Below are 11,788 nucleotides of genomic sequence, written 5' to 3'. Positions count from 1 at the left end.
ATACCCGGTCAAAAGCTTGCGCTATGTCCAGAAAGGCACCCGAGCAGTATTGTTTCTTTTCAAGAGCTGAAGAGATGTAGTCAACGACTCTGAGGCCTTGTTGAACTGTGGAGTGTCTAGGGCGGAATCCAAATTGATGTGCAGGAAAACTCTGTGATTCAACGATGGATAGGATACGTTTAAGGAGTTTTTCAAAAAAGTTTTGAGAGGATTGGAAGTAGGCTGATTGGTCTATAGGAAGCAGGATTATTGGGAGGTTTTCCTGGTTTTGGAAAGAGAATTATAATGGGATGTTTCCAAATGTTATATAAGTGTAGGATTGTGAGCAGCCTAATTTAATAAATCAGAGGAGCTCCTAGCGGATTTTATGGGCAACTTATTTTGTAACCTTGTAATCTTTACGAGATAATAAAATCTATAACAGGTTCTTCACATCATCTTTCCTCCACCTTATTTGTTCTTTGTTTCCTTTTTGAGTTTTTTTCCTTTACTTTATTAGAGTTTCCAACACAAATCAAACCAAACAAGAACTATCTAACTTATCAAAACGATAATAGACTAAACGGCTGGTCATTGCATGACATAATTTTCCATTTAGCAGACATATTAACATGCTAAAAGAAGGAAATATTTCTCGATTTAACACATTTCAAAGTGTTAAAATAAAGATCAGGAATACCATTATTGTTAAACCGAGTTCAATAAAGGTGGAATTTGAAATAAATTAATGAAAATGACTAAGTAAAGAACGAATATTGAAAAAAATACATGGAATATCTTTATGATCCAGATTAAATTAAATTACTTTACTGAGATTTATCGGATTTACGTCTTTACTTAAAAATATTTGCTACAGTTCAATAATAGCCAATCGTTTGTTTTTTATTTTGGATTTCGTCCTCATCCTCTTTATTCTTTTCTATACAAGCCTTCACCACATCCTTGTACTCTTCTTCGTTCTTTCTGAAAAGCTTGGAAGCCTTGGGATTGGCAGGAGAGGAAAAATTGGGCTCTCTCAGAAGATGCTGAAATTAGAGTTATGTCTTGTTAACTCATATAGTTAATTTTTTTTATATTTATTTATTTATTGACATTTACAACTGTATCTATATAAAAATACACCTAGTAAATTTAATGTTAAATTATAATGGGTTATAGACAAAATATTCATTGGTTGCACTCTAATAACATTTCTACATTGGAAGATCTCGAGGCTATCTTCTTTTCAGGCGCCTCTGAGGATTGTTAGGAATGGAAAGCAAGGTTTGAAACTTGTGGGTTTGGGTAGTTAGAGAGTTTATAATGGAAGGATTGATATCTGGTTCGGGCTAGATCGGTTACATATGGAATATTAAGGTCTTTATGTATGATTTTATTTGTGAAAAAGTAAGGAGCATTGATGGTTTTGGATTATAAGGATTGGATACTAGAGGAATTCGAAGGTTTAGTGAAGCTCCAAAGCTCGACTCCGTATGTCCAAATAGGCCTTATTATAGTAATGTAGATATCAGTCTTTTATAATGGATTGGAAGTTTAGACAGTTTGCCTAGTAAGTGCTGTAATAGTCGGAATCTGCGTGCAGTTTCCTGTCTTTTCAGCCTTGTGTGAGGATTCCAAGTTAGTCGTTTGTCAAGGTGTAGTCCAAGATAACGAATCTGTTCTACAGGGGTAAGTGGAGTATTATTAAAAAACACTGTAGAGCAAGAATTCATAGGTTTACGACGAAGGGTAAAGGTGATTTGGTGGGATTTATTGCAATTTATTTCAGTCCTCCAGTTTTGACACTATTCTTAAAAGGTGATTTGACATTATTCACTCACAATAGACATGTGTCATCGGCATAAAATGTGAGGATGGGTTGGGATCTCAGATGTATAAACTTTATAAATAATAGGACCAAGGATACTACCCTGAGGCACACCAGCAGTCCGAGGAAAGGGTTGCAATACACAATAAGGGTTATTGTGATTTACTTTGAATAATTAGTCAGTATGTAAATTTTTAAAATGTTAATTTTTAAGATAAGGCTAATCGTAGTTATTGTATTAAATTAAAAAACCGGCACAGCTTTACAAACTCCGTAAATTCTTACCTCCTACACATTTTCTCATCATCCGTTCCTTTCTTACAAATAGATTATTCCAAGTAAACCACAATGGTTCCTATTCATCCCTCTATTTTCAATCCGCTGGTGTTCCTCAAGGTAGTATTCTCGGTCCCATCCTCTACACCGTCTATACAGCTGACATCCCAACAACTCCTAACTATCCTTACCACGTATGCTGATGACACATGTGTGCTCACAGTTAGTAATGACCCTTTGATTGCATCCCAAACTCTCCAGTCCCATATCACAATCCTCGAAGAATGGTATCGAAATTGGAGGATAAAAATAAATCCCAACAAATCACATTTAATCTTCGTCGTAAACCTGCCGACTGCCCTACAGTATACTTTAATAATGTGGCTCTTACCCCTGCAGAACAGATTCGTTATCTTGGACTCCATCTTAACAAACGACTAACCTGGAATCCTCACACAAGGCTGAAAAGACAGGAAACTGTACGCAGATTCCGACTATTACAGCACTTACTAGACAAACGGTCTTAACTTCCAACTCATTACAAAAGACTGATCTACATGACAATAATAAGACCCATCTTGACATACGGAGTTGAGCTTCGGGGCTCCACTAAACTACTGGGTAGTTTCTCTATATCATATCATTATGATCAAATTTACTTATTGTATTTTTTATACAGTTGTAAATATCAAAAAAAAAATTAAAAAACAAATCAAATTATTTGTTCTTACACTATGAATAATAATATTTCACTGGAATAATATTTTAAAGGATAATGACTACCTGAACTAAGAGAAGTATCGACAGTACGTCATAGTTGGGATCCCAGTCCTCTTCGAGCTCTTCCAGGCAGATCTCTCCGTTGAAGAAAATGTTGGGGTGGAAAATATGAGATGTGAATTTCACTTCAGGCGGTTTTTGGGGGTAGTCTTTAGGAAAGTATAACGTTATATAGAATTTACCTCCTTCATAATAAGAACCTTCTGGCCTAGGCACAGAAAAGAAAAATGAGAAATCAATTTGAAGGAGATTGTCAGGATGTTTGCGGTGAAGAAAGAAGAAAAATCATAGTATAGAGAGAATGCTCTATTCATCCATGCTGACCAAATACATTGGGCTGCTACAATACACAGCATAGTAATCAATCCACGATCGGACATATATTTATACATGATATATATTTTTCCCTATGTTTTCCTTTTACAATCAATACTCGTCTATACACTAAATACAAATATTTTAATTATTTTTTCAATTTAATGCCATTTGACAATTTTATTTTATTTAATTGATAATTTACTCCCTGTTTCACTGAGACCCTCATCTGCTACCCACGTTCGATTCGTTAAACAAATTAAACGAATTTATCATTAGATAGCAATATAAAATCAAACCAAAGACACAATTGTCATAGTCGATCAGCTTACAAAAAAATATAAATTAAAAAAAGCTAATATATAGATTTAAAAAACAAAAAGTTAGTTAAAAGAAATACTTAAATGAATAAAGAAGTTAAAATAAATAATTTAATGAATAAATAACTTAAGGGAGTACATGAAGTAAAACACAGATCCACAGGTTCGAAAAATAAAAAAAAAATCTCAAAGCTAATTTTCATGCAGGTAATATAAAAATAATATTTTTCGAGATTGCTATATCCCCGATGCTAATAATATATATACAGTTGGTATTGGTACAGTTACTATTGGTAAGTAATAAATAATTATTACTTAATTACTGAATATTAGTTTTATAATATAATTATTAATAGTTATTATTATTCTTTCTTCCTTCCTAACCCCAGCCCTCCGCATCACCTTCAAATTAACTCACGGTTAATCATCTCTATATATGTACTGAATTTTGTTTTCCTTTATCTTAAATAAGGAGTAGGTAATATATATTAATCATGAAAATCTCAACTTGGTAGGAGCAAGATATAATTAGCAGTGACAATTGCGTATGGCAGAATGTATGTAGTTCTGATTGTAGTTTATGATTTCCGGTAATAAACATGTATATATACAGAATCGAACTTTGAATGACAACGCACAGCAGAAACAAAGCGGAAAATCTCAAATTTTATTGTAACTCTACCGCCTAAATTATTCTACCTTTAAAAAATTATACTCAAATTTATGAATAGTAATTTATTTCGAAAAACAAAACAATTATATACAAAATGTTAGAAATATAACAAAATTCAACGACTGCTTTAAAAAGAAAAACTTTAAACTACATGGCATCATAATTGTTGAAACAACTAATACATACACCAATCACAAACGAAACTGAAAAAGAAATATTTGATTTGTGTTCTTTCTTACTTTTGTGAATTTTAATAATTTATTTATATTGGCCAAATAACTACTTATAAGTTTTCTTTGTTCCACTCAGTGACTTCCATTTCATTATATTCCGAATCAATATAGCTCTATAGTTACATTAGAGATATCTATGATTTTAGGTTAAATGTAAAAGGTTTTAACATGCTAAATGGTGTAGGATTGCACTGAAACGTTGCAACTATCAAGAGATAAAATGGCCATCAGCTTTGTCACATCATCTTTTCTCCACCTCACTTGTTCCTTGTTTTCTCTCCTAGTTTTTTTTCCCCATTACATTATAAGAGTTTAAAAACGTCCTAAACAAAAACGACGAGCATCTAAACTATCAAACGACAGAAGTATTTTTTTCCTCATTCAAGGCTGTACTGTTCATAGTCGTGACATTTTGACAGCTGTTGTTGTTGTCTGGGGCTATTTCACTTTAAATAATTTCGAGAAAAAAAAATTTAAATAATTACTTCTGTTGGTATTTTTTTATTACGTATAACAGATTTTCTGGTTTAAATCTTATTCAAAAGGCCATTCCTTTTTAAGAAAACTAAGACCATTTCCAGGTTCTTCTGGTCATCATTCAGAGCATCCGATACACTCGGTCCTACTCCCAATCTACTCAAGTTCGCAGAATAAAAATGGCATTTTTCAAATATGTGACTGATCGTAAGTACACTACATTTTGACAGTATTGTGCGTAGTTTTGACAGTTTGATAGTCAATAGTAGTGCAGACCTGATATTTATTTATTTATTTATTCCACATTCACAGTCAATATGTGCAGAAACATAATTAAACACAATAGTAATCCAAATAGGACACTTTTTTCCTTGATCAAATTCGCCTTAAAATGTGGAAATTCGATATTATATATAATATATGATGTAACTTTCCGTATTATATTACATAAGCTACTTGCTTTGATTGGACCCCAACTTCTGCCCCCAAGAGATAACGGAAAACCGCAAGGGATCCTCCGGATTGCATTTCACCCTGTAATAATTGGCATTGTGACGACAACATTATTAGTACAAGAGGTCCAAGAGGAGAAAAAAATCAGTTATCTCACCCCAATTTTTTATTACTTTAATGAAAACTATGTATAATGACTAGTTAAAACTGATGAGTCTGTCAAGTATAAGTACAGGAAATAAAAAATAGTTTCACAAAGTTAAATATATATATATATATGAAAAAGATGGTAAGAGTTGCGTCAAAAAAGAACAAACATATTTTTCAACTATTTATCCAAGATGATAGCGTTATATACTTTCTAGTATTATTTATATTACAGACAAAAGACTGACCTTTGTAATTGATAGTAAGTCCTTAAAAATTTTTTTTTTCTTTCAGAGCTGCATATCTCTAAATCTATTTACAACACTTGAAAACCTAATTTTAGATTTAAAGTAGAGTACATTTGATAAAGTATGAACTTGAGTAGAACTGTTTACGTTCATCAGTTTCCGAAATAATTTTTTTTTTTTAAAGAAACATTTCACAACGAAATAACGAAGAATCAGTATTTTGTGAATTTATTTCGGGAAAAACTATCATTAGACGTACAGATGTCTATTAGCATTTAAATTGAAGCTAGTTTAATACGCTATGAAGTACTTTATATGATGTTCAACTTTGTAGAAACAGTGGTTTCCTTGATTTTTGCAAATGAATATGAAATTATGTATGAACGACTAAAAGTCGATTTATTTTAGTAAATTCCATAAAGACCTAAATGTTCCTTATGTAACCGCTCTAGGCCGAACCCGATATTATTCCTTCTATAATAAATTCCCTAACCACCCAGACCCACTAGTTTCTAACCTTGCTTCCTCTTCCATTCCTGGCAATCCTCCAAGGCGCCTGAAAAGAAGATGGCCTCGTGACCTTATATTGTAAACTGTTTTTAGAGTTCTACTACTGGGTAGTTTCTCTACATCCTGTAACACATCATTAAGTCATTATGATCAAATTTACTTGTTGTATTTTTTATACAGTTGTAAATATCAATAAATAAATTTAAAAAAATTTAGTAAATATGATGAAAACTAAAGTAGGTGGGCCAAATATGGCCTAGCTAAGGTTTGAACAGCTGTAGCCCCCTCAATATGAAATCAATTGTTCTCGGCCTTTGCCTACAGCTAGAGGGAATCTGTCTAATTTCAAAATATTGTTTAGCGGAGCCCCAAAGGTCAACTCTGTAAGTCCAGGCAGGCCTTATTATAGTCGTATAAATTAGTCTTTTTTTATGGATTGGAAGTTAAGACCGCCTGTCTAGTTAATGTTGTATTAGTAGGAACCGACGAGTTTCTCGTCTTTTCAGTCTTGAGTGAGGATTCCAGGTTAGTCGTTTGTCCAGAAGTAGATCTGTTCGGCAGAGGTAAGAACAACATTATTAAAGGATACTGTCGGGCAGTCGGTAGGTTTACTACGAAGACTAAAAGTGATTTTATGAGATTTGGGTGGCATTTATTTTGACCCTACAATTTCGAAAGCTTTCTTTGAGGGTCATTATATTTGGGATTAGAGAGTTTAGGATGCAATTGAAGGGTAATTGTCAACTGCGAGCACACATGTATCATCGGTATGCGTAATTAAAACTTATGTTACGGTTGCCATGATGAAATAAAAACACTGGCGATATGTGCGTAGACAAGAGGTGTTACGGTCATGGGAAAAACAAAACACGAGCGATATGTTTGAGACGAGTGGGTTTTGTTTTTGGTGAAGGCGACAGTTTGATTCTGGGAACTCGTATGTTCAGACAAGTGAGTTTTGGTTATGTGAAGGTGACTGTTTCATTTTGGAACATGTTACGATTGTTCAATGTGAAGTGTTAATAGTTTAAAGGCCCTCTGTCTTTATGGTTTGAACCGAAATATTACCATGTGAGAAATGTTGTCATATATGTTTTGTTTTTCAAAATTATGGTGTTTATTTCAATTAACACTAGAAGTGGAGGACTACGTGGGGTTTGAACTAAATTTTATCTTGTTTTTGTTTTTATTTTATATTAACTTTTATACTCTTTTGGATAATAATGTAAATATAGTGGTTAAGGTTAAGTCAACCTATAAGTTTTAATTGTTTTATTAATTGATAAGAATTCTTTTTTTTCCTTTTTTATTCTCTGTATATATTTTTTCTTATTATTCAACGTTTGTACATATAGTTCTGCTGTTCTTTCTCTGCTTTCAAATTGTTAATTTACTTATATTGTTTTTGTTGTTGACGGAATAAGTAACACTCCTAAGTTTTCTGTTATCTACTTGTAAAGGTATTCGCCAGTGGTCATAATTCAATAATTGTTTATATAGGGGTATATTTTAGTTATATTGTGGGCATAATGCCTCAGGGTTTTCGTTATTTCCAAAGAAAAAATAACGTGGCGCTTAAGGTATTTTTTATAAACGTATTTTATTCTGTATTGTTTTTTTTTTTTCCTTTTGCGATTATATATTTTTTTTATTTGACTTTAACTCACCCCCTTCTCCGCTGAGCGTGGGCAACGATAAACGTATAACTAAGGATAAATCAAAATTTGCGGTTATACTTATTATCAAAATTCAGAGTGAAATAACCGACTTTTTTCTCCTTACAGGCTCTTGGACTGTATATGTATTGCGTCCTAAGTGCCGAATATTAGGACTGTTCAGCTACCAGTACATTGGAGCCGTCTGTAACTCAGGAGTAGAGGCTCAAGGTATGAACAACCTGAGAACTGCAAAGTCGCAACCAGCAACGGTTCGGATCCGGCCTGGGGGGTCGACATTTATTTCTGTGGTGGGCCCATCATGGCATTAGAATAGAATGGTACCCTATAGATAACTCTTCCTCTCTATATATCAGAACTAGGATGGGGTAAAAGCTATTATTACATTAAAGTGATATGGTGACAAAAAAAAACAAAACAACTATATTGGTACCCACCATCACCTGGCAGGTAACCTATAGATGTAATCACATGTGCAAAAAGATTTGTAACCTCTGAACTAGTAGGCTAACAATTTAATGGAGGCAATTACCCGATCACGTGACCATTCCAGATTAGCATTGTCTTTCTAGATGGCTCTGCGTGCACCCCTGCTTCTTGTGAATTTGTTAATCTGAAACAAGAAACGGATAAAAAACATTTAAAAAAAAAATAGGTCATTATTGGAAAAACTGCATTGGTCAGATTCCTGTTCGTAACTTTATGTTCGGTAAAATTTATTACTACTTCTAATCAGTCTAAAGGCCAGTTGTACCATCACAGTTTAAAATACCACTTCTTAAGTCTCGGATGAAATCAATATTTATCATATCGGCACAGTTGGCCGAGTATAGTAGGGGGAATAAAAAATGGCGGCTGTTTTAAAACAAAAAAATCTTTTCATTGGGAGCTCAATATCTTTAAACCTACCCAAAACACTAGAAAATCTAATGTGACATTATTTAAAGTTGAGTAAATTTGCTGAAATATGAGCTCTAACAGATCTGTTTAGGTTCAATAGTTCACGAGATACAGTTTTTCGTTTCTTTTTAAAAGCAACATTTTTGTAACGTATTCAAATTGCAAGGTTAATTTAAGGTTTTTTTTATCTCACATATCCACTACAAGAAACATGTGTTTTTTATGTTTATTAAAATACAGATTTACTTAACCTGATTGTAAAATTAAAAGAACAATCTTAACTAATAAAGGCCCTATTCTAACTTATCCTAATTATATCTATGTACTTATTACTAACTTATAATCTAACCTACAATTAAAATACCTACATACAATTGATATCTATGTCCAAAGGTTTAGTACTTGCACTCCGCTGGTCGTGGTAGAGAGAGAGAAAGATCACTTCTCAATACACAGTTTTTAAACATAACTCAGCTCACAGAGGAAACCAAACAATACACTAGACTTTACATCAATGTCCATTCATTAAAAAAACAACCGACGACAGAACATATGATTTTTCTCTCCCTCTCTGCCCGATACCTCCCGCGCATGCGCTGCCATCACCAATTCCTCTGTCTCGTCTATTACATTTTATAATGAATTAACGTAAAATCAGTATTTGGTGAATTTCTTTTGGGAAAACTATAACTGAAACTATAAATTAGACAAAATGTTTGATGTATGAAAAATATATGTGAGTAACCATTTGCTATGTATCCAAGCATTAACCATTATTACAACAACAATATGTTGTTTATTAAGGTTTTTCGCCATCCGTCCCGATATCTGGTCAGGGTATCTTTCAGGGAACCTTTCTCTGCGCCCCTGGATATGTACGCATCTGTGTTTAGTTTGCAACGTGAGTCCCTTATTAGATCTACTAACCTTAAGTGTTACAACAACGACAATTTTGACAAAGGTTCAGAATCCAATTAAGCAGGTGCAGGCCTTTCCTGGACATGTCAAACTTTACCACCCCCTCTCCCGCTGGGGGGAGGGGCGACGCCTACCTAGGGAGCGTTCTGTCACCTAAGGCCAATGAGGAATTGGATTCAAAAATAAGGTAACGCCCCAAAAGGGAAGTGGGAGAAAAGGGGCTGGACAATTAGACCAGGAAAAAGGGCAGTGAAGAGGAAGACTTAGACGAGAGAGGAGCAGAAGAAACAAGAGCGAAGAGGAGCAAGATGCACTTCGACCAGACGAAGTCGCAAGAAGGGCCATGAGACCTGGACATCGCTTATGAACAAGACGACACCTACGGAACTACATTCCATGGCATGAATAAACAGCTATAAGTATAAATTAAACAATTAGTAATAATTTAATAATCATATTTTATGACAACCATTTATCTGGATCATTTCGATCATTTTAATAACATCATCTATCAATCATTGTAAATAGACACCTTGTTTCTTGATATAAGTTATATACTATCATATTACCGAATATCACCCCTTATTATATTATATAATTAATGGTAATGATATTTTATAGAAATAAAGATATTTAATTGGTAAATTAGTAAACACAAAACAAGCCTTTGGAACAAAATCCAATTATATTAACAGATGAATGGAATATGGTCCGGGTGCGGTAAAAAAAAACTCAAATAGTAGAATTATACTATTTTATTGAGCCAACGTTTCGCCCCACGTTGCAGGGCTTTGTCAGGGCTAAAAAAAGATACAAACACATAGTTTCAAAAGGAAAAAAACATAAGTGTAAAATAACAGGAGTATAAAATGTAAAAAAGTAAGATATAATAAGAAGAATTAAAGGTTGTAAATAGTAAATGAAAAGGGTAATAGTAACAGATAGATAAGAGAAGAAATATTAAAGAAAATACAAATAAAGAGATGTAAAAATAAAAAAAAAACACAGGTATGCATTCTGTCTCATCATTTGCTTTGTGTTTTTTTTTTCTTTTTACATCTCTTTATTTGTATTTTCTTTAATATTTCTTCTCTTATCTATCTGTTACTATTACCCTTTTCATTTACTATTTACAACCTTTAATTTTTCTTATTGTATCTTACTTTTTTACATTTTATACCCCTGTTATTTTACACTTATGTTTTTTTCCCTTTTTTTCCTTTTGTAACTATGTGTTTGTATTTTTTTTAGCCCTGACGAAGCCCTGCAATGTGGGGCGAAACGTTGGCTCAATAAAATAGTATAATTATTTACTATTTGAGTTTTTTTTTACCGCACCCGGACCATATTCCATTCATCTATACACACGGTCAATCAATAATCTTCCAATTATAATAATAGTTTTCAGGACTCAATATAAATTAATTATTTAACTTATTTTTGGATAATTGCCTTCAGCGATGATCCTGGCATCCCGACTAAATCCCTAAAATATCTTCCAACTAAATCCCGAACAGTACTTGACACATTGGCTCCCAGCACTCAAATTAAAGCTAGTTCAATATACTATAAAGTAGTTTTCATATATTTACAAATTAATATGAACTTTCCATGTGAAATTATGCCCGTACAACTTATCATTTTATTTTTATTTTATTTATTATTTAAATCAATTTATTTTAGCAATTTTTTTAGCGATTTCAAATGTCAGAAGTAGGCTGATGAATTTTAAATTTAATTGGACCACACCATTTCAATGAGCAATAGGTGTTGCGGACTTTAGCAGTTATCTCAGTTGCAACTAACTTTGTTAACCTGATTAACTGGTCGCTAAGTTACCAGACTTTTACTAAACTCTTGGACTAATTTATACAAATGTTAGTTTTACCGTTGATTGGTAAGGAGATAATCCTTATTTATAAAATTAAATAGTTAAATTATTGAAGAAATGTTATAAGTGACAATAATATGTTGAGATTAGCAAGTTTTTTTTTTAATAATTTATTTATTGATATTTACAACTGTATACACATATATACAACAAGTAAATTTGCT

At 32.9% G+C, this 11,788-nt stretch overlaps 2 protein-coding genes across 3 annotated transcripts in view; one reads left to right on the top strand and one right to left on the bottom strand.

Moving 5' to 3' along the window:
- The window catches only part of LOC106678822 (insulin receptor), a 270,951-nt gene that overhangs the window by 231,837 nt on the left and 27,326 nt on the right, over positions 1-11,788 (top strand). The gene's annotated exons all lie outside the window — the stretch shown is intronic.
- LOC106678823 (ubiquitin-conjugating enzyme E2 A) overlaps positions 857-11,788 on the bottom strand; it is a 14,491-nt gene continuing 3,559 nt past the window's right edge. The window contains exons 2-4 of one of the 2 annotated variants that reach the window (XM_014417587.2): positions 8,448-8,528; positions 2,867-3,071; positions 857-1,025 (exon numbers count right to left, since the gene is read on the bottom strand). In XM_014417587.2, the coding sequence (XP_014273073.1) occupies positions 858-1,025; positions 2,867-3,071; positions 8,448-8,528 (454 nt within the window). In that variant the 3' untranslated portion in view covers position 857. The remainder of the gene's footprint in view (positions 1,026-2,866; positions 3,072-8,447; positions 8,529-11,788) is intronic. The other variant, XM_067047975.1, reaches the window with a different exon arrangement.

The sequence above is a fragment of the Halyomorpha halys genome, unplaced genomic scaffold (assembly GCF_000696795.3).
Source record: "Halyomorpha halys isolate HHAL.00 unplaced genomic scaffold, Hhal_1.1 Scaffold162.1, whole genome shotgun sequence".
NCBI classification, from domain to species: Eukaryota; Metazoa; Arthropoda; class Insecta; order Hemiptera; family Pentatomidae; genus Halyomorpha; species Halyomorpha halys.
Note: the sequence above shows the minus strand (reverse complement) of the source record. Positions and strands in the feature narration are given on the sequence as shown.